This window comes from Mytilus californianus, unplaced genomic scaffold, assembly GCF_021869535.1.
Source record: "Mytilus californianus isolate M0D057914Y unplaced genomic scaffold, xbMytCali1.0.p SCAF_46, whole genome shotgun sequence".
Taxonomy (NCBI): domain Eukaryota; kingdom Metazoa; phylum Mollusca; class Bivalvia; order Mytilida; family Mytilidae; genus Mytilus; species Mytilus californianus.
Window position 1 is genome coordinate 1,314,806 of NW_026262697.1, and position 22,748 is coordinate 1,337,553.

The window sequence follows — 22,748 nt, forward strand, 5'->3', positions numbered from 1 at the left end:
GTCAGAGAAAAACCACGACAAACGGCCAAAATATATGTATCGACAGATTGTAGTATCGTGAATGTGCATAGGTGTATAACCATAATATTTAGTACGGTTTTAACAAAATCAATATTCATACCTATGAAAACAATATTAAAAGATCTAATTACAGTGTTGAATTGGTAACCTTTTAGGATAAGTTAATTTAAAAGAGGGGCGAAAGATACCAGAGGGACATTCAAACTCATATGTTTTAAAATAAATAGACAACGCCATGGCGAAAAAAAGAAAAAGACCAATAGACAAACAATAGTACAAAACACAACATAGAAAACTAAAGACTGTTGAGCAGCACGAACCCCACCAAAAACTGGAAGGGGGGGGGGGGATCTCAGGTGCTCCGGAAGGTTAAGCAGATCCTGCTCCACATATGGCATTGTGAATAAAGGATTGATAAATTTACTTTTAAAAATTAGCATGTGCTATTCCTTTTGAAATAAGTGTTCTAGAGGTACAACCAAACTTGCAAACATAATATTTGTATGTATGGAAGAATTTAGAAAAGGTTTTAAATTATTTGTGGTAACGACATTGCTTACTTAATAATTTGCCAGTAATACAGCATATTTAACTTTTTCATTAGAGAAAAGGTCTTTATTTGAGTTGCAGCAACAAATTTACAATCGGATTTATCAAACTACCATTTAATTAGATAGAAAACTTTTGTTTTGATAACATTGTGTGGAAGTGTATTAAAAAGAGTGGAAAAATCAAAACTGTCAACCGAATCAAAAGGATCATTTACAGCATGTAATTTATCTAAAATATCCAACGAATTTTTTACACTCCAAAGATAGCTAATTCCACTATTTCATATGTTTTATGAAAATGTCCTGTACCAAGTCAGGAATATGACAGTTGTTATCAAATAGTCCTTTCTATGTTTGTTGGCGTTTGTTTTTTGTTGCAGTTCAGTGTTTATGTTGTTCCGTTGGTTTCCTCTTATAGTTGATATGTTTCCCTTGGTTTTAGTTTGTAACACGGATTTTTTTTCGCTTAATCGATTCATGACTATTGAACAGCGTTATACTACTGTTTTTATTTTAATTTATTATAAAAGTTAATTATAAGTTCTTTGGTAGTAGTTAAGGAACTCGTTAAAAGCACGTGAAAGATTAGTAGTAGAACACTTACTCGAAGCCGAGATGAAACGATATTTTACGGGTTTTTCTTATTGTTTAGGAAGCCAATGCATAGTGGGGACCTTCAAATGTTCAGAAGGGTCTTGAAGCTGAGCTGTGGTAGTGAAATGACTATTTACCATTTGACTCTCTGTGGAGCGTACGGCCTTGAATGTAGTTGAATGTATAATTTCATTCTTATGGACTTCCGTGTAGTATTTACGTCATACCACCATTTGTCGTCCGGTTCGAACTCAAAACTAATCTAATCTAATCTAACTTATCTTTAAACCCCCTTTGTAGAGGAACCATATTTTCATATGTAGAACAGGTGCTCTCTTTATATAAATTGCTGCTTCTCCTTCCACCATTGGGCATCTAACCATATTTACATGCTCAGCTCGGGTGCTCTCTATATACAGTGCTGTTTAATACTCCCTCCACCATTCGATATCTGATGTGCGCATATTTACATTGAAGTCCTACCCCCACACAATTTGCGTAAAATCCTTTATTTTACAGTTTAGTTCACTTGATTCAAGAAATTTGTGTGGTTCCCCCAACCACGCCCTTATAGATGTTGAGATAACGGAATCGCTTATTTTATTGTCACTTCGCACTAGATTTATTATTGTCCACATACCATCTTGTAACGGGCTATATGCAGTTAATATAGCAGACGTCGAGTAAGGCGTTCTATTTGTACTACACTGACTGGAGAGAGTTTCTTTGCTTTCGTTACCGGCGTTAAATACAGAATATGTTGTAGTTTTTCGTTCGTTGATAGTTCATCAAATTGAATTCCCATTGCGTTCAGCCGGTTGTAGTTATTTCGTGAAGTATTCTCAAGCTTTCACATTTCAAAATAAAGTGTTCTTTATTTTCTTCTTCCTTTGCACATAACAGACATTTCGGATCAGTCTCATCTTTGTACATTCTGATCCTTTTGCTCTGAAGGATATACGAGCCTGTAAGCAGCTTTAATTTTACTGGCAATCTTGCTGTATCAATAGTAGAGTGGAAGTTGATTTTGAGTAGAGGGTGTATATTTCCGGTTCTCAAATTTTCAGTTGTTAAGAAATTGAGCCCTTTATATAATGGCTGTAACTGAACTATTTACCTATTCCAGTGATTGTATATTGTCTTCCTGATAGTTGAGGTCCATACAGTCTTCTTAACTGGGTTGTTCAAATACCAGCTTGCCTCCTGCAGGTCATTCTTTCGTAGCATATGCTTAATAGCAATGAACTAACTAGAACTTCCATCGTTTTTTATAAGAAGTTGGCGTTTTGCAAGTGATTTTTCTACACTGTCGCCAGGCTGGTTGCAGATGTTGTTAAATAGGCCTAATGCTCGGATGTGTACTTGTGCCTCAATAGGTAGTATTCCTGTTAGTATGTTAACAGTTATGTCTGCTACACAGGTTGGTAGAGAAAGTGTTTGCTTTAGGAGTTTCTTCTGGAAGTTTTCAAGAAGTGTTAGTGAGCTTGTTGTTGGTAGTATTAGCTCTAATCTATATAGTAGTACTGGAGAGACGTAAATTTTGTACAGGTGCACCATTGTCTCTACGTCAAGACCGTTGTGGCCATGGAATACTCCCCCAAGCAGGCTATAAGCACTTTGTCTTGCTTTTGTTAATATTTTCTTCCACATTTGCTATCATGTTGCACTTGAGTGATGTAGTTCTAATGATTCCTAGATGTGTTGCTTTCTCAATTGATGGCATATCGTTTTGTCCCATTTTAAAGGTCTGGTTGTTAGATTCCTGTTCTCGCTGTTTATGGGAGATGTTCAGGACTACACTTTTTGTTGGTTGTAGTTCGTAGCCTTCCAAATATGCATAGTCATAAGACATATTAATGAGTATTTGTGCTTGATCAGGGTCTTGACTGATTAGTGCGATCGATATCGTCTGCACATGCTGTACTATTAACACTAATATTTCCAGTTGTTTCGTACATATTAAGAAGTTTATTGATGTAGAGTTTATACAGGTTAGTGCTGAGTATTCCTCCTTGTCTGACTCCTTGGTTAACTTGAAATGGTTGAGAGATACTTTCTTCCCATTTGACTACACTTTTTGCGTTTTCGTGCAGGTCTTTAATCAGTCCCCAATGTCCATCATCAATTCCTGCCAAGAATACCCTTCGAAGCATGTGGCTAAGTATTACTGTGTCAAACGCTGCTTTTGCATCTAGGAGTACAAGGTAGAGAGTTATATTGTTGTCTTTTGATTCTCTGTAGCTTTCTTCTATTGGTAAGGCTGAATTTAGTGGCGATGACCCTGCTGTAAAACCTCTTTGCTTTTTGTTTTGTGTTTCCAGGACACGGTCATTTGTACGTTCTTTGATGATAGTTTCTATAATCTTTCCTATGACTGGCAACACAGTTACCCCTCTGATAGCTTGCTGCCTTGTTCCCTTGTTTTTAAATACTGGTGTTAAAAGGCCCATCATGAGTATTTCTGATATTCTCCCATGTTTGAATATGCATTGTATTGTACCAGCGGAACAAGACGTTTCTCTGTATCAGATCCTGCGTAGATGATATGCTCTATTGTTATACCATGGTAGTCTGCCGATTTTCCTTTGTTTATAGAACGGATAGCTTTTGTTATTTCTTCAGATGTTACGTTTTTGATGTTATTTTGTTGTACAAGCTTGTTTATTGATTGAATATAGTCTTCAACTAAATTATGATAAAGGCTGTCTATACGTGTTTTCTCATTGAATGTTGCCAGACTGCTAAAATGTTCTTGAAATCCATTGATAATATTACTGTTCTCAACATATTTTTCACCATTGACTTCTAGTTCCATGATCGCATCATTTCTTTTTTTCCTGTTGTTACGGACCAATTTATGAAACATTTTTGCATCTTTTGTTCTTGTTTCGAGGATAGTTTCCTTCTCCTTGTTCTTTTTTTGTTTAGCTAGTTCAATTCGTACTGCACGTCTGAAGTCCTTTTTAGATTGTTTCTTCTCAATAAGCATTTCATTATTTTTGTTGTTGGGTTTCCCGTGATTTTTCCATTCTTTATATTTTTCCTCGCTGTTTTTATTGCTACTTGGATTTCTGGTGTCCACACTTTCAGTTTTGGTTTGGCATTGAATATTGCCTTTGATGATGAGGAGAGGTCGGCTTTTTCCCTAAGTAGTTCACACAATTTTAGTATGGCTTCCTCTACTGCTGTTTCTTCCATATTTTCGTTTATTTGGAGACTGTCAATATGTGTATCAATGTGGGCAGAGTACAAGTCTTTGTCAACCTTATCCCAGCTGACCTTCTTTTTTATCCTGCTGTTGTTTTGCTTATGATTAACTTCTGAATTTTTGTACTTGAATTTGATGCTCATACGGATAGGATGGTGGTTTGACGTATTTTCTATCAGTTCGTTCAGGACTTGTTTTGCTTGAAAGTCTTGATCTGCAAGGTTATGCAAAAAGTAATAAATATCTGATGATTCTTGTCCTATTGAATTAACAAAAGTTTTTGCCTTGTTGTCATATTTTAAGCCGCATTCATTTATAAAGTCTCGCAGGTATAGATTGCGTTTTGTGCCTGTTTGTACATTCAGATCCTCGTTTGTATCTCCTCCTATAATAATTCTATGGGTTTCATTGTATTTTTGGTAGAGCTCATATAATTGATTTTGGTATTCTGATAGGTGGTTTTTACTCCCTTTTGCTGGTAGGTATACTGATGTTAAGATTATGTTGGAGTTGGAGTTTTCCTTGATTTCTATACACTGTATTCTTTCTAATCCTAGGTCTATTGGTTTTATAATGTGATCAATTTTTTTTCTTCCTTGGTATGGCTACTCCTCCGTATCCTCGAGGCATACATATTGGTAATAGCGGCTCATTCATATCAACCCCCTTGCCTATATAGTTTATATGTTCATTAAGTTCACCGAGTAGATGTAGCTGTGTTTGGAACAACCAATGCTCCTGAATGAGAATTATATCATTACTTTGTAAAAGTTTATGTACTATTGGTCCACACGTTTTTATGTTTTTACAGTTGAATGAGACAAGTTGTAGTTGAGTACTCTCTGATTTTTCGACGCCTGTTTCTTCTGTTACATACGGTTCATGTTGAGGCGTTGTAGTGCTAAAAAGACTGTTGTGCTGAAGTTGGTATAATTTTTCTATTGCCACTAAGTTCTTGTTTATTTTGCGTTGCAGGGTATGACGCATTCTTTGGCCACCGTTGTTGATGGTGAGCAGTATGATAGTCTATATTTTGCTTATTGCCTGTATATGTCGGTATTTGCATTGGCAGTGGGATATTATAATGCATATCTTTCTGTTTTGGCAAATTCTGGTCTGCTGATTTTTTGTAGCTCAGTGGTTGCCAAGTAAGATGTTGTACTGTGGTTTGTGTTATTGGAACTATATTTTCTTTCTGCGTATGATTTACAGTTTTTCAGTTTGCCTACTGCTGTCCGTCTTTGGTGATTCTGTAGCTGCTTGCTGATTGCCATCAAAGAGCTTAATCTTGTCGAGCTGTCTATCCATTTCGTCTAGTACGATGTTTGATAATTTTGTATAGAGATTTGCTAGTTTTTGATCAAGCTCTTGTTTCATCTTATGATTGACGTCCTGACCATTGGTTGGGGCTTCACATGTGTTGGGTGAAGCAGGCATAGCTAGGTGGCTGTCAGATTCAATCCTTCTTTTGAGTAGTTTAACAGTTTGTTCTTATTCGAAATTCCTGGCTTCTAGCTGTTGACATCTTGATTCTAGCAATATTTTCTCATTTCGTATCTCATTTAGTGATTGTTCCTTAATTTTAAGTTGCTCTTCTACTTTTTTAACTTTAATTTCTCTTGCTCTTAGTTCACTTAGTTTAGGAAGTGTTGGATCATCCAGGTTTTGTTGTTTCATTTTGGGTTTTCTGGGTTTAGGTATTGGCTTTGTGGTAGCTAGTGGTGTTGACTCTTCATTGAGCAAAGTTGTTTCTTGGCTTTTCCCCCCAATGTTCCTGTGGGGGGTTACAATAGCTATATCTTTGTTGATGTTTTCTTGTAGCTTGAGTTCTTCTTGGAGTATGATACAGGGTATGCATATGTATGTTTCGTTTATTTTGGTCATACATTTGATGTGGCATTTGTTGTTACAATCTTCGCATATGAACCAGGCTGGATCTATAAGTATAGTGTCACATACTGCACATTCTCCTCTGGTTGGCGGTTTGTTGATGTTTCATCTTTGTTGCAAACTTTCAATAATTCGGTTTCTTCTTCAAGTAGTTGCTGGGCATGGGTGTTACTCTGTGCGCACCTATTCAATGCTAGGAGGATAGATTTTGCTTCACAATTTAGCTTGCATTCATAGTGCTCCTCGCCGTTTGAGTTTTCTGCTACTTGTATCTCTTGTTGTGTTAGTTTCTGTCATTTGTAGTGTACCCAGTGATTTCCAGTATCACAGTAAGTGCGTCTAGTTCTACATTTTTTTTACATTTGGTACAAGTTTCATTGCCATCTGTATTTAGTTGTTCATTCATCCTACTTCCTTTGGCAAGGTCGTTGTTGCCCAGGAGATTTTGTAGTTGGTTGCCTAGTTGCTGTTTAACTCTTCAGTGTTCAATCCTTTAACACCTTGTTCTTGCAGGCCCTTGTGGACAATCTCATGTATGTTGTTGATATCGTTGGCTAAAAATTGGTTAGCATCAGTTCCATTTATTAGAAGACGACTGGTTGTGTTATATATGTTAATTGTGTAGCTATTGCTGTTCAGGGCAACTTTGATTATATGCTGCACTATTGTAGTTTGCGATTTATCAGTTATTTTCCTTATATTTGCTTGTCCTTTGATCTCAGGAAGGTATTCAAAGTAGTTTAGAGTTGCCAGTCGAAGTTATTCAAATGTTACTGCATCTGCTGTTAATACAATTCCACCCTTTGTATGTTTATATTTTACACTAAGATTTCTTTTAGTCGCTTCAAGTTTTTGTATAATGCTTTTGTGATACTCAGTGTATAGTTTTTCATATGGGTCTCTTCATTGAGCTCGGTTCTAGATCTCGCACGGGATTTATTTGTTGGTACTAGGGAAGACATGGCTATAAATGTTCACTTCTGTCTGTTGACAATGTTCAGATAGATTTAGTGTTTCAACAGCGTGGCTTGGTCATCCCATGCCTTCTGATCCACACCAAATTTTCTCTGGTTGTTTAGTGCCAACAGTCTACCCGGATTTGAGTTGATAGTTCTGATAACCAATCTTTGGCCAAAATTGGTTTAGGGTGTATACCGTCTAAGTAGAGCTGGTAGTTGATATACTGTTTGCGTTGTTTTTTCTTTCCCCTTTTTACTTGTTTGCTTGCTTTAAGATGTAGGTTGAGCAAGGGAGATCGTTCATGAAGAGAAGAGTTTAATTCCTCAGTGTATTTGTGAATTTAAATTGATAATTTGTTGGTGTAGCTTTGGTCCTGGTTGATTCGGTCTTCGGATGGTAACTTCTTGTTATGATTGTTCCATTTAGTTATAGAATAGTGAGGAATTTCGATAAAAGTTTTTTTAGAATAAGGATATGGCTGTAGCAGTAGTTTGAATTTCTTTAAATTTTCAAATAAATTTTTTAAAGTATCTGGGTGTTGACTGGCTAAGGATATTGTGCGGTCTTTATTCTTGGTTGTAAGGTCACAGGTTCCGAGCCAAATATATAGATGAATATTTCCTAATTCGTTTTATTTTGCTTTTTATGTTTTTCTGCAGCCAGTGTAGGGAGTTTTGTATATTGGTTCCTCGTTTGTTCCACCAGATAATTTGACGGTCCTCTGGATGACGGACTTGGTCTTTTAGGTAGACCCCTTTGCTATCGGGTAGTATGACAGGTCTCAAGTACCTTTTCCCTACTGTTACAGATCTTGGGGTTTGCAAGTAATCTCGGATTTTCATTTCAGACATGTACACAATAGTTGTTAATTACGTTGGGGCTGGGGTTGGGGGATGACGACAAATGTTCTTTATAAGTTTTAAAGATATTCTACATGTTGCCTGTTGAATTAATATTGTTCCGGTAAAAAAGAAATACTTACTTGGATTGCCCTTTTTTCAAGATGGCGACGGACCGCCTCGGTGGTCAATCTGTTGACAACCGCTGAATACACTAATTAGAGTTTTGTGTGGAGGTAATTTTTGCAAATAAAACATGGACAGTGTTCTTGTGTTTTTAACCACTACTTTTTGGTCGATAAAGTCCCCTTTCACCACTAAAAACTTTGACTTTTTTACAGAGCTCCAAAACCAACTTCCACCATTGAGTACGAAACTAACATCTGCGTGTACTTGAATTTTGTTTTTAATCATAGAAATGGGCGTTTTACTTATTCTTTTATTTATTTCTATTTTTTTTTTTCGAAATGTGATATCGAATATCAACAATATTCAGACATTTATTTAAATAGGAATCAAATGACTTTTTGTCAGATTTCTCCCGTTTACGCCAGTTTTTAAAATAGAATGAAAGAGCATCCTTTAATGACCTGACGACACTCTTCCCAATTTATTTTCGACGATGGACAATATTTTGGTCCATTTTTTCAGATTTTGTTTTAACCTCTTGGTCTTGAAGGATATCGAGGTCTTCTGTAATTACATGACCATAGGGACCAAATATCTAAACTTCAATGTTTCACAGTCTCATGTTGAAAGTGCATTATTTTTTTCTACACTGACTTCTGATGTAACTGATGTTTAATTAGGAATTAAGGATGTACTCATTTCAGGTTTAGGAATTTTTGTCAAACTCCCTGATTTTTCCCCTACAATACAGGGTAAAATATTACGGTTGCTCCATATCACCTTGGAACAATATATATGTTCCTGATATCACCCACTTTTCTTTTCATAGAAGACTTCAATATCTGATAAAAGGTCATTAACAAAATTAAAGCAGATTCTAGATTTCTTAAATTAATTACGATTCAAGACCCAAATAATGCCAATGCTAAATATAAGGTAAAAGTAGAAGTCGTCGTCGTTTTCTTCTTCTTCTTCTTCTTTTTCTTTTTCTTCTTCTAGGATTATTCTTCTTCTAAGGATTCTTCTTCTAAGGATTCTTCCGAGTAAGGATTCTAGGGTGCTCAATTCAAAACATGAAGCACAAGTAGCATAAAACTATATAATTCTATTATACATGCAGGGATCTGTTCCATCACCATACTTTATTTTCCTCCTTTCCTTTCCTATTCTGTACATTCCACCTTTTCCAGATGAACCACTTCAGTTGGTAATAACTATATACATTTTGGCTGTCCAATTAAAGCATAATTGGTATAACGTTAATTAAGCACTAATCTATGTACCATGTGTACAACACTGTAAAAGTCTTTGCACTGTGGCATTTACTAAATCTAAAAGTTTATCCATCAAGATATCAATGTTACTGTCACAATCTGGTACGCAGAATATAAGTTCTTACTTTGTATTATTCATCCTAAGCCAACAACCACATCTTTATAAGTACCCGGCCCGGTACTTTTTACCCATTTTTGTTATACCACCAAAACCGTCATCGGTTTGAATGTTAGACAATCTTGTTGACACGACACGATGGCGATGCAGAAAAACAGGAACTTATTCCATTTATCATTGATATGGATGTGTATTTTTGTCTGTAAGAATACATGAGTCTGTTATAAATACAAAAAGACACTGTGACAAATTTTCAATCTTTTACCACTCATACACATTTCACTGGACAAAAATAGACATTAATTGTTGGTTCCAAAACTTTGTACCATTGAAATGTAACAATAATAAAAAAAATTTTTTTACATTGGAGACTAATTGCCAGAATGTTGGGTTGGGTAAGGAACTGATTAATTACGAATGTAACAATAATATTGGTGTCTACGGTTACGTTGTATAATTGTTACATGAGATTTATAAAACTTCAACCTTCTGTTGTGATTCCGAGTATATCTAAATACCAATAGATACCTTGGATGGTCGTTCCTGCAGTCAGGAACAGCCAGATTGCTCTTCAGTAGAATATCGTCTGTATAGCCATTTAGTTCATTACCGGAAGAGGATGATTTCTGGGTAGTTCTTCGGACCTCTCTAGATGGTCTATCCGATGACCTAAAACTAACCCTACGAATACTACACTCCCCCCAGTTTTATTAATAAGGCCCCCTCTACTGAGGTGGGCCCTGTGAATTTCGCCCAAAATTAACAAAAAACGGAAATCATACCAAATTTACCGAAAATATGCATCAATTAAAAAAGTATACAACCTACCCCCCTAACAATTTAAAAAAGTATACAACCTATCCCCCCAAACAGACCCTTTGTATTCATGGGTCTACTGGTACACTAAGAGTTAGTACGATGGGTTCCCAACAAATTGGGAACCCAGCCAACTGTGAATTGTTCTTCTCTGGATCATATACCAACTTATACAAACTAAGCCCTGGACACTTAGTGGTTGCAAGTCCTCTATATAGTTGGACCCAGGAGGTTGTGCTGATCCATTCTCCGTCGTGAAAAGTTCGGTCTCATTTTTCCTCACTTGCACTTTATTTAATTTTATACCTTTGTTAAAGTAGGGAATTCCAGGGTCCCACTGTCTTCTGTTGGGACCCCATCTAACTGTGGCCATGGTCACACGCAAGACTGTTGTCCCACTGTCTATTGGGGGCGGCTGCAGATTAAAGTATCTAGTGCCAACATTATCTGCTTTGAAAAGTGACCCCAAACTCAAACTTGGACTTTCTTGATTAATGGATGAGGATTCCTTGTCGAAGAAAGATTCTACAATAATAACTGCTTCTTTGTAGATCGGACTATTGTTTTCGGTTGTGGCCTTTCTGTCAATTGCTCCCGTTGAGGAAGGTACCACTAAAGTGAGAGATGTATGACCTTTTTCATACTTGTCAGTCATTCCTCCATCTACAACAGGAGTTGGACACATCGACCCTTGATATGGCTGACAAACTGTATTACTGGCCTCTTCTACCAATGTGGTATCTTCCTCAATGTCTGAGGTGGAGTCCCAACTTTCTTGGGCCTCCTCATCACTTGCCATAGTTTTCTCTCTTGGGGCAGCAACCTCGTGATGGCTATGGCTTTCCTCCATAGCCAATATAGCTCCTAGGGGTTCCCTCACAATGTTGGCTACTGGACCCTCCTGGTCTGCTGTGAGCACTGCTGGAGCAACTACGTTGCCCAAGTCCAGTTCCTCATGTTTCTCCACTAATGGCATGTCTGGGGTATCCACCACCAAGGAATGACCCTGGTTAGCCCTTATTTTCCAACAACCACTGTCTGTGTCCCTTATCAAAGTAAACCTCTTAACCACGTCGACCGTGACCAGTTTGTGTATATCTGGTAAAGAGTACCCGGCAAAGCCTGGGTGCCCTTTAAGGATTTCCTCCACAAATAAATACCCACCAGGGAGAAGTTTGTGGCCCAACTCCAGTGCTCCATGCCTCAATATGTTAGCAAGAGTGTTTAATAAATTGCTGTCCAGTCTGCCTGAAGGAGTATCCTCTTCTTCAGAAATTGAGGACTGCCCTGACTCACTCTCTGCTCTAACTTCCACCGACACCCTAGATTCTCCATTCCCCTCCCTATCCCTGGGGAGATTGGCATCTACCCCTGTGCTCAATATAGCTACCTCCGCTACTCTGGCTTGAGGTACAGACTCAACTACTAAGAGGCCCAACTTCATTTGCGGGGACTCACTCCGGCCTCCTGAGTAGTCCCGTTGAAGTTTAATGGACCTGTTACAGTTCTGCTTGACTGATCCCTTAAGGTAACAGTTTTATCTCTCCCCTGGAAATCCAGACAGTCCTTCCTTACATGTCCAGGCTTAAAACAGTGGTAGCACACTCCCTCCCATGGAGGCCCTCTATGAGGGGAGAGACTCCCTGAGACAGATTTATCTCCAAACTTTGGACATTCCATTTTAAAATGGCCCCTCTCCCCACAGTAGTGGCAACCTTCCGCCTCTGCTAGTCTGCCCGGTGAGGGGCTTCCTGCAACATGGCAGGGGAGGAGTTTCTTGAATTGGTCCATTATGTCGTCAAGTTTTTCATGGACTAGATCAAACTTATTTTCAAATTTTTTATTGGTCTTTTCCAATTCACTTTTCCAAGTACTCGCTGGGGCCCTCTCAGGGGCCATAGTAGCCCTTACCTGCGGTGCCTGGTACTCGTGGAACACCTCTGGGTGGTCGTCATACCGGCCACCCATTACCTGCCTAACCTCACGCCTAGTTGGCTTCCCATATATTGCCTGGGTATTGTGCTGGAATAGCCGTATTTTATCTACAGCCTCCTCTATGCTTTGGGGCTGGAGATTTGAGACTTGCACCCCCAACTCTTTGTTTTCAATACCCTGGCACAGCCGCATTACGGCCTGCTCATACATATAGTCGTCAGGGAGGTTTCTAAAGGCCCTGGTGGCCAAGGACAACACCCGATCAGCCCAGTCCTCGAGAGACTCCTCAGGGGCTTGCCGGGCATTGTTGAACTGGACCCGGGCGGTCTCAGGGAGTGCCTTGAAACCAAAGCGCTTGTGGAGCTTCTCCACAAGCTCCTTATAACTCACCTCCCTGTCTCTTTCCGTTATGAGGGCATAATACTCGCTGGCCTTCCCCTCAAGGCACCAGCAAAGTTGGTCTTTACATTCCTGCGGACCCCATTCACAAACCTCTGCGTACCTTGCAAATTTTGTGAAAAAGGCCTGCCAGTTGCCCTTCCCATCATACTTAATATTTTTTGGGGCATTGCTAACTTTAGAGACTGCACCTAAAGTTGCTCATGCCCCACCTCTGCTGTCAGGTCCCCTTATGTTTTCCCTGGGCCTATCCTCATTGTGTGGCATTGGGTAAGCATGTTGCCCGTAGCTGCCCCCGGTGGTGACCCCTTGTGGGGGCACCGGTGTATACCCTTGGTTGTACGGATTATGGGATTGCCTATCCCCATAGGCACAGGCCGGGGTCCGCCTTTGGTCCTCACCCCTGTTGTTTGGTCTTTCTTCATACATTGGGGCTGGAGCTTGTCTGGAGTCCTCGCCCCTACTGTCCTGCCACTTGCCATACCTACTGCGGGGTGTTTCATACTGTCCCCCACCAGTGTGAGCTGGTTGGGTACAGGGTGCTGACCCCTGACCTGCATAGTTGCTTGTGTGACCCATGGGGTATGAAGGTGCGCCCCTTTTGGTTGGGACGGTTTTGTCCCATGCACTGGCTTCCCCTGGCCAGTGCTGTTTGGTCTTAATACTACTCCCTTGATGTTGGGGATTACCTTGGTTTAGGTCACCCATAATGGGTTGACTCCACTCATATTTTGTAATTTGTTCCCTGTATCCCCCATCCCAATTTTCGGGGGTCTTAGGTCTAGCTCCAGCATCCCCGGGATATGGGCTACACTCAAGAAAGGCAGAGTCCATCTGACTGGGCCCACCCCAGGGCCCGGGACTTTGCCCCTGATGCCATGCCTCTTGCTTAAATGCTGATTGGACATGTACCCGTGATGGGGTGCTTTGTGAGGCAACATGTCCCCCATCTATTAGTGTGTTAACCCTGCACAACATTTCATTATGCCTGCCTTGGGCCTCAGGTGGTGGCCCACTATTTTGGCCACCCCAATTTTGATTGAAGTCAAGTCTGGACAAGAGGGCCATTGTCACTCGTAGATGGGAAATTGTGGCTAGGTCTGACTCAGTCACAAAGCCCTTGCCCTCCCTTATGTCCATAATTTGCTCCCCAGTTTTAATTCCTATACCTGGGAACTGAAGTAACTCTTGAAAGCTACAAGTGTTTATGTTTATAATGGACATTGTAACTGTAAACAATTAACACTGATTTTCAACAAAGTTTATTTATTTATCAATAAACAACAACAACCAACACTTTTAATAATACAGATGTTTTTATTTTATTTTATTTTATTGAATAACAAATACTTCCGCTTTGGGTAACCCGTCCTTCTGGTCTGCGGTTAGTAGCGAAAGCGAACAGAACAATAATACGACTGGTAACCCGTCCTTCTGGTCTGCAGTTATCAGAGGTAAACAGAACAATAACACAACGACTGGTAACCCGTCCTTCTGGTCTGCGGTTAACAGAAGTAAACAAAACAATAACACAACGACTGGTAACCCGTCCTTCTGGTCTGCGGTTAACAGAAGTAAACAAAACAACAACACAGCGACTGGTAACCCGTCCTTCTGGTCTGCGGTTAACAGAAGTAATCAAAACAATAACACAACGACTGGTAACCCGTCCTTCTGGTCTGCGGTTAACAGAAGTAAACAAAACAACAACACAACGACTGGTAACCTGTCCTTCTGGTCTGCGGTTAACAGAAGTAAACAAAACAATAACAAGTCGACTGGTAACCCGTCCTTCTGGTCTGCGGTTACCGGTGACTGGTACCCAGCTGTCCCTTCTGGGTCAAGCAAGGTAATGACCTGTCGTCTCCTGCCACAATCTTTCCCCCTAAACTACCGTGAAGTATTCCTCCAGAATACTCCACAAATGCCTGAAATGATTTATTCCCTCGCTGGAATAAACCAAAAACACCCTTTTCCCTCCTGTCTTACTATTTTTGCCGTCCACCACCGGCACGGCAAAAACATAAAAAATATCCCTTAAAGTCCTTACACTGCCCGACAACACGACTGGTTCCCCGTTCCTCCCAGGTCACGTGATCCAAGTCGTCTTGAAAATACGAAAAAACAACAAATACTCAATACTACACAAAAAACAGGGGTTCTACCGCGCTGCAAAACCCCTGTGATGTTATGTAATATGCTCTCCCAGAGTATTACACAACAAAAAACGATCGGCAAAGGTTTCCCCCGAATCCTTTACCGCGAGAAATTCTGTTGAAGCGAACCTCGCCTCAACTCACAAAATGAGCCCTAAATTGCAAATCACCACGCAAATTAGTGCTCGCAGCGCCAATGTTGTGATTCCGAGTATATCTAAATACCAATAGATACCTTGGATGGTCGTTCCTGCAGTCAGGAACAGCCAGATTGCTCTTCAGTAGAATATCGTCTGTATAGCCATTTAGTTCATTACCGGAAGAGGATGATTTCTGGGTAGTTCTTCGGACCTCTCTAGATGGTCTATCCGATGACCTAAAACTAACCCTACGAATACTACACTTCTATAGTTTTGTTGCTTAATTCTTCGATATGTACTTGATAATAATAGTAATAATAATAATACTAATAATAATGATTATTACTATATATATATATATTATTATTATTATCATTCAACAAATAGTGTTACATAGTTTTAACACTCAATAATAGTATGTGTATACATGTCTCTGGTTTAAAGTATCATTTGTTTTAATGTTTTTCAATTGCAAGATACTACTGCAGTTTAGTAATAAAGGCAAAAATATAGTTCAATGGTTCAATGTTAAGAAGAAAAGTGTTTTAACTGCACACCTACCCTTAAGCTTATTAATGGTCGTGTTATAATTTGTTTTTGTTTTTTTCTGTTGTTAGCATTATCTTTCAATCTTGAAATTACTTTATTACAATTCGTACTATATAACTGATCATTTATTTATACAAATAAAGATAAATACATTCGTTTCAACCATTTATTTATAAGAATAAGTATCAATACATTATTTTCATTATCATGCAGAAAAACATGCATATACTATTACCAGTCAGGGGTACTACTTAAACAAGTGATTTCAGAATCACTTCTTCAAGTGATTTTGGCTGTGAAATATTAAAAATTTTCACAAAAATAGACACAGACTTTTTAAAATCACTGAAACAAGTAATTTGAGAAGTTAAAATGTAATCACTTCAATAAGTGTTTATAACATTTTCTTGATATTTTTCACACAAGGTTGATTTTTTTATTGGTAAAAAGACAAGAATTCCATTGAAAAAACAACTATTATACATGTACATGTGTGCATGTAGAAATTGCCTTTTGCTTGATAAGCCTGTCAGTTTTTACAGTTTATTTAAGATACATGTATGCAAAAACTGGAATAATTTGTAGATCAGGACATAACCTTGAAGTAGATCATTCTAACTCTAAAGAAAACCAATCAGGTTACCTAATGTTGTTGACCTTTTCTGATAGTAAGAGTAGTTAACGAATATTTTGATTACAGAAAAATTCCCAAGGATACTTTTAAAAGCTTTAGGGCACTAACTTACTGCCCAAGCGCATTGGTGAAATTAATATACAAAGAAAAAGGGATAAGTGATCTATGTAGGAAAATTATAGAGAAGTTTGTCAAAATATGGAAAATCAATGAAATTAGCATTTGAAGATCAAAAGAAACACCAAAATCACTTAAATAGGTGATTACTGAATTTATCAAATCACTGAAATAGGTGATAATGAAATCACTTGTTTAAGTAGCACCCCTGACTGGTTACATGTACATTGTTTTTTTTACGTTTTATATATCAATAATATAACATTTCCTTTTTGCTCATTCATGTTAGGGAAAGTACACAATAAATTGTGTACCTAAAATATTTCATGAAATTCTGCAATAAAACATGTGCTCCAAAAGTTTGTTACAATTATAAATACTATAACCGTGGGAAAAATCATTACGCATTGCGGCAAAACATATATGTCATGGGTGCCCACAATTAGATAATTCCAAACTGATGGATATTCAAATGAAGTTAAAAGATTTGTTCCGATTTTAATACATTTCTATAATGGTGTAAATAATTAATATGAAAACTTTTTTTTAGGTCCGTTTGTATTAATGAAAATAAATCATACAATTTAAAAATGGAGAAATAACTTTTAACTAAATATGTACTTGTTTCCGATCCTTCAATTCTAAAATAGCATACAATACATGTAGCGATAAAACCAAAGGTGTTAATATATAAATTGACACAAGTCGTCAATCCCCATGTAATTTAATTTATGACCGGATGTAGAACACGTATATCGTAGTTGTATTGATTTTCGATAGTAAATAGGTGAATTTTATTTCATACAATATGTACCAGTGATTTTTTTTTCTCGCCGCCTCCTGTGAAGTGACAAAAAGTTGCTTGGATTTCGAAATTATAGTTCTATTCATATATTGTATATATATTTATAACTATAATTAAGTTGTCCTGAATATGCAGAATTTGCCACTGGACGTTAAACAACCAACCATCCACCTACAAAGTCTTTACAATGTGTACCAGTGATTTATGTATTAAAAATACGAGAGAAAAACGATACATGATTATAATTATTTATTTTACGTTTAAAAAAAATTAAATATACAATCAACAAAGTTAAACAATTTTGACAACTTAATAGGCCTACGATACTAATAACACAATACACAAGAAGACCTCATCGCCGGTATTATTCTTTTTCGAAATATGTATTGCCTCTCTCAGGTGTCGCATATTATATATATAGATACATTTAATTGCTGAAAGTGTCATGTAATGATCAATTTATTATATTTGTAGCTTATTTATTCTTTTGAAAATCAATGACACATGAAAAAATATTTCCAAAAGAAAAAGCCACTCTTTTATTATCACGAGTAATTGGTATGTTTCATTATTTACGCAAACGCCGTATATTTCCTGAAAAGAGATGCAATTTTCAATTGTTTATACAATTCAAATAAGTATAATTTCCTTTCATTAAGTAACATTTCAAATAAAAAGTATTCTTTATCAAGTTGGTGAGAAGCCGTAAAATTAATCATGCATGAATCCATTGATACTGTTAAAACCGGATACGCAATAATTTATGACACAGTTGCAAATAAAGCTGTTATTTGATAATTTATTAAACTAATGAAGAAGAAAGGAATAAATAAAACGCATGTTAACGGCATTGTAAACACTGGGAAACATATATTCCAATAAATTCAATTAATCTGTATATCATTTAAAACCACTTGATTGATTTGTAAAATGAACTTGACCTCCATCACTCATTTTTATAAAAATGTTAGAACTGGCTGACAACATTTTACAAAAACCTGCCGACTGCATGAGCTAAGATTGGCGGGAAATAATTTAAAGGTGAACACGAGTGATTTAAATGACCAGGGTCAAATGAGTGTAACAATTGATAGAGAAGAATAAATGATAAGGCTCTTACGGGAAACGTAAAACCAGAAGAAAAAAATAAAACTCAGAGGGATTGATCAATTTCGTAGTTTGTTTTGTGAGTTTGTTTTTTTATCCGTAATCTTCTTCATAAAGATAGTGAAATATAATACATAAATCTATCATCCGCACAATTGAATTGGCAGACCAGGGTCAAATTCAAGCAATGATTGACACGGAAGAATAAATGTAGAGGCTCTTACGGGGAACGTGATATTGAAAGAAAAATAAAAAGTTTATTTTTTAAAACTGATTAATTTCCCGAGTTTTGAATAAATTACAGTTGATTTGTCTATGACTAATAACTAGAATGTTAAAATAAATTTAGCATTAAATACACAATTTGGAAGAAGTATCCTGTGTCATTTTTTTATCTGAAATTTTCTACACTAAAACAGTGAAATATGTTGAAGGAATATATCATCCATAAAACTTTAAAAATCTTTACAGGTAAGAATCCAAATTTACCAATCACAGCTACAGATTAATTTACGACCTTCCAGCAAGGTATTACACAGGTAATATCACTCCAGGGGTTAATTACAGTCAGACATATGTCCAACTAGCATGACTAGTCAGACTTCTTGTCCCATAGGGACATTTTATAGGAGCAAGACTTAAAATGTACTGTACTTATACAAGTGATTTCAGAATCACATCTTTAAGTGATTTTGGCTTTGAAAAATTGAAAATTTTTACAAAAATAGACACAGACTTTTTAAAATCACTGAAACAAGTAATTTGAGAAGTAAAAATGTAATCACTTCAATAGTGTTTAAAACATTTTTTTGATATTTTTCCCACAAGCTTGAATTTTTTATTGGTAAAAACATGAGGATTCCATTGAAAAAACAACTATATTCATGCAGAAATGATCTTTTGCTTGATGAGCCTGTCAGTTTTTACAGTTTATTTAAAATATGCATAAACTGGAATAATTTGTAGATCAGGACATAACTTTGAAGTAGATCATTCTAACTCTAAAGAAAACCAATCAGGTTACTTAAAATTGTTGACCTTTGTCTGATTGTTAGAGTAGTTAATGAATATTTGATTACAGAAAAATTCCCAAGGGTACTTTTAAAAGCTTTAACGCACTAACTTACTGCCCAAGCGCACTGGTGAAATTAATATACAAGAGAAAGGGATAATTGATCTATGAAGGAAAATTATTGAAAAATTTGTCAAAATATGGAAAATTAATGAAATTAGCATTTCAAGATCAAAGGAAACACCGAAATCACTTAAATAGGTGATAACTGAATTTATCAAATCACTGAAATAGTGATAATGAAATCACTTGTATAAGTAGTACCCCTGACTGATTACAGTCATTATACTTTGAACAATGGATCAAGTGATTCCTATTACCAAATTTGTTTTGGGTGAAAAATTTAAAACTTGGGATGCGTTTGAATCAAAACTAAAACAATATCAAGACTCAAATTTTATTTAGTTATATATACAAATGCAGTTCTAGAAAAATTGATACATCAAAAGCAAAGTTTGCCAGCAGTGAACTAAAATTCTGCAAACTGTTTCACCAAAAATGCTTCAGACTGAAACATGCTCCCAATAACAATATCCTGGATGTGTAGAAACTGCCATGGTAAATAGAAAATTAAAGAATTGTATGCAATATTGTAAAATTCAAATAAAAGTTTTCAAGTTTTATTTTATTACATATTACTAGTCCCAGCATACATTGTAGTGCATTAACGTAACCATAACACAATGTAACTGTAGACACAAATATTGTTACATTCGTAATTAGTCGGTTCCTTACCCAACCCTGCATTCCGGCAATTAGTCTCCAATGTAACAATAACTTTTTTTTTATTGTTACATTTCAATGTAACTGTAGCCAGTACCTAATAATAATATGTGAGGGGGCAAAAGGGGTTGGGGGGTTGGTAAACTACAGCCCTATAAACCTCACATGCATTTGTTGCCAACTTCTAGAACATTTGTTAGTTAATCACATGCCAAATAAACTTCTAGAACATTTGTTAGTTAATCACATGCCAAATAAACTTCTAGAACATTTGTTAGTTAATCACATGCCAAATAAACTTCTAGAACATTTGTTGTTTAATCACATGCCAAATAAAAATAACTGTGTGTTTACAGTTATGCTACTGGCCTTTTTTTTGCGTTTGTTTTGCTGACCCTAACATTTTTTTTTGCCATTTCAGAAATTTTCTAACTTCTGGAAAAAAATCCTATTCCATTTAACGACGTCTGGGGTTTTTGAAAATCATCATTTATTTCTTTTGAAACTGTACGGCCTTAAACAATGAGCAAAACCCATACCACATAGTCAGCTGTAAAAGGCTCCGAAAATGACAAATGATAAACAATTCAAACGAGAAAACTAATTATGTACAAAACAATGAGCGAAAAACAAATATGATATACAGTAACACACAACAACCACTGAATGACAGGCTCTTGACTTGGAACAGACTCATACAGAAGGTTAAACTAGTTTGCTGGTAATCAGTTGAAAACAGCTTAACTCATCAGATTGATACAAAGCAGAAAAACAACAAACAAAAAAATAGGCTGGACATGGCAGGGTATTTATACATCCCCATTACAAAACAGACACTAGGTACAGATCTGAGAGTTCTTGTACAGAGAAATTTTTTAACCTTTTCTCGGCTTCTATCAAGGAGAATGGTTTGATATTTGGTCTGGAGCTTGATAATGTTGAGTTGCAGTGAGTAGGCAATTTTAACATCAGCTGTTCAGTCACTTCCTGTTTGCCAATAGTTTAAATTTTACAGGTCTAATGTCAATTTTTTCTTGGCTACTATCAAAGGGAATGGTTTAATATTTGGTCTGCAGCTTGATAATGTTGAGTTGTATGGATTAAGCAATTTTAACATCAGACATCCAGCCACTTCCTTTTTGCTAATAATTTTAAATTTTAAATAACACCCATTCAATGCCATTGTACAAGGAAAATTTAATGAAAGGCAATGATCAGTTATGCCAATGTATACATTTAACTTCAATCAATTGCATATAGTTATGCAGGTCCAGACCCAGTATTGGTCTTGTTAAAATATTTTCAGACATATAGACAAGTTATATGATGTAGTAAATTTAACATTGCTTCTCGCCTGTTGTCTAAGAGACAATAAGTTTCTGTTTCTATAACTATTGATTGATTGATTGATTGATTAATTGTGTTTTATGTTTTAGTTTGACTAATGGTCCTTTAGTATCTTCCTCTTTTTGTTCATGAAATGATGTTATTATTATTTATTTTTGCAGGTTTGCAATGTTTGGTTGTAAAAAGTCTTCCAACAGGTATCTCAACAACAGTCACAGTAAAGAGTACAATCAATCATACTGTTCACAGCCAAACTGAAAAAGATAGTGGTACACTGGTTGTAACTACTGCCCAGAATGTAACACCTAACAGCACGAACAATGTATCTAGTCACATCCTAAATCCTCATAATAAAACAACAGTACATACATCATTAGATAATAAGATGTCTAATGGACAAGCAAATACTCAAATACCAACTATAACAACTACTGATGTTAATAAAACATCTGATTTACCAACTAGCAAGAATCCCGATGAATCAACAAATAAGAATTTACCCCCCACCTCAGCAACTAGCAAGAAACCAATGGGATCAGGAGGTCAGATTGAAACGCCAAGTACCAAAAAACCTGATGAAACAGAAAGTCAGAGTGGACTAAACAAATCAACAACTACCAAAAATCCTGATGAAACACAAGATCAGAGTGGACAAGACAAATCACCAACTACCCAAAAACCAGTTGAAACACAAGATCAGAGTGGACGAAACAAATCACTAACTACCAAAAAACCTGATGAAACACAAGATCAGAATGGACTAAACAAATCACTAACTACCCAAAAACCAGTTGAAACACAAGATCAGAATGGACTAAACAAATCACTAACTACCCAAAAACCTGATGAAACAAAAGATCAGAGTGGAGTTAACAAATCAACTACCCAAAAACCAGTTGAAACACAAGATCAGATTGGACTAAACAAATCACCAACTACCCAAAAACCTGATGAAACAAAATATCAGAGTGGATTTAACAAATCACCAACTACCCAAAAACCAGTTGAAACACAAGATCAGATTGGACTAAACAAATCACCAACTACCAAGAAACCAACAGAATCGGCAGATGAGAATGTACAGAATAATATGTCTGGTAGCAAGATATCCCTGGACACCGGAGAAACCAATGATGGAAAGAATGATAAAAATAAGAAGCCAATGAATTCAGGTATATAGTAGATAGTAAAGGATAATGTATACGTTTTACCAAATTTCAGATTTACTGTTTCCGAGCTTTGGGGTTTTATTCATTAAAGAAGGGGGATTTTCCAGTTTTCTGACAATAACTCAAGAATGCTTTCACCAACTTGCAAGAAATGTTGTTGAATTGTTTATATCTATTGACATGAGCTCCCTTTTG

The 22,748-nt window shown here is 36.7% G+C and overlaps 1 protein-coding gene across 5 annotated transcripts in view; it reads left to right on the plus strand.

Annotated features, from left to right (window-relative positions):
- The first annotated feature begins 9,695 nt into the window (after nucleotides 1-9,695).
- Nucleotides 9,696-22,748, plus strand: part of LOC127700014 (trans-Golgi network integral membrane protein 2-like) — a 63,587-nt gene continuing 50,534 nt past the window's right edge. For all 5 annotated transcript variants that reach the window (XR_007981399.1, XR_007981398.1, XM_052203450.1 and 2 more), the window contains exons 1-2: nucleotides 9,696-9,786; nucleotides 21,546-22,556. Coding sequence is in view for 3 of the 5 variants with exons in the window: in XM_052203450.1 (XP_052059410.1) it covers nucleotides 9,723-9,786; nucleotides 21,546-22,556 (1,075 nt within the window). In the remaining 2 variants the exon portion in view is untranslated. The remainder of the gene's footprint in view (nucleotides 9,787-21,545; nucleotides 22,557-22,748) is intronic.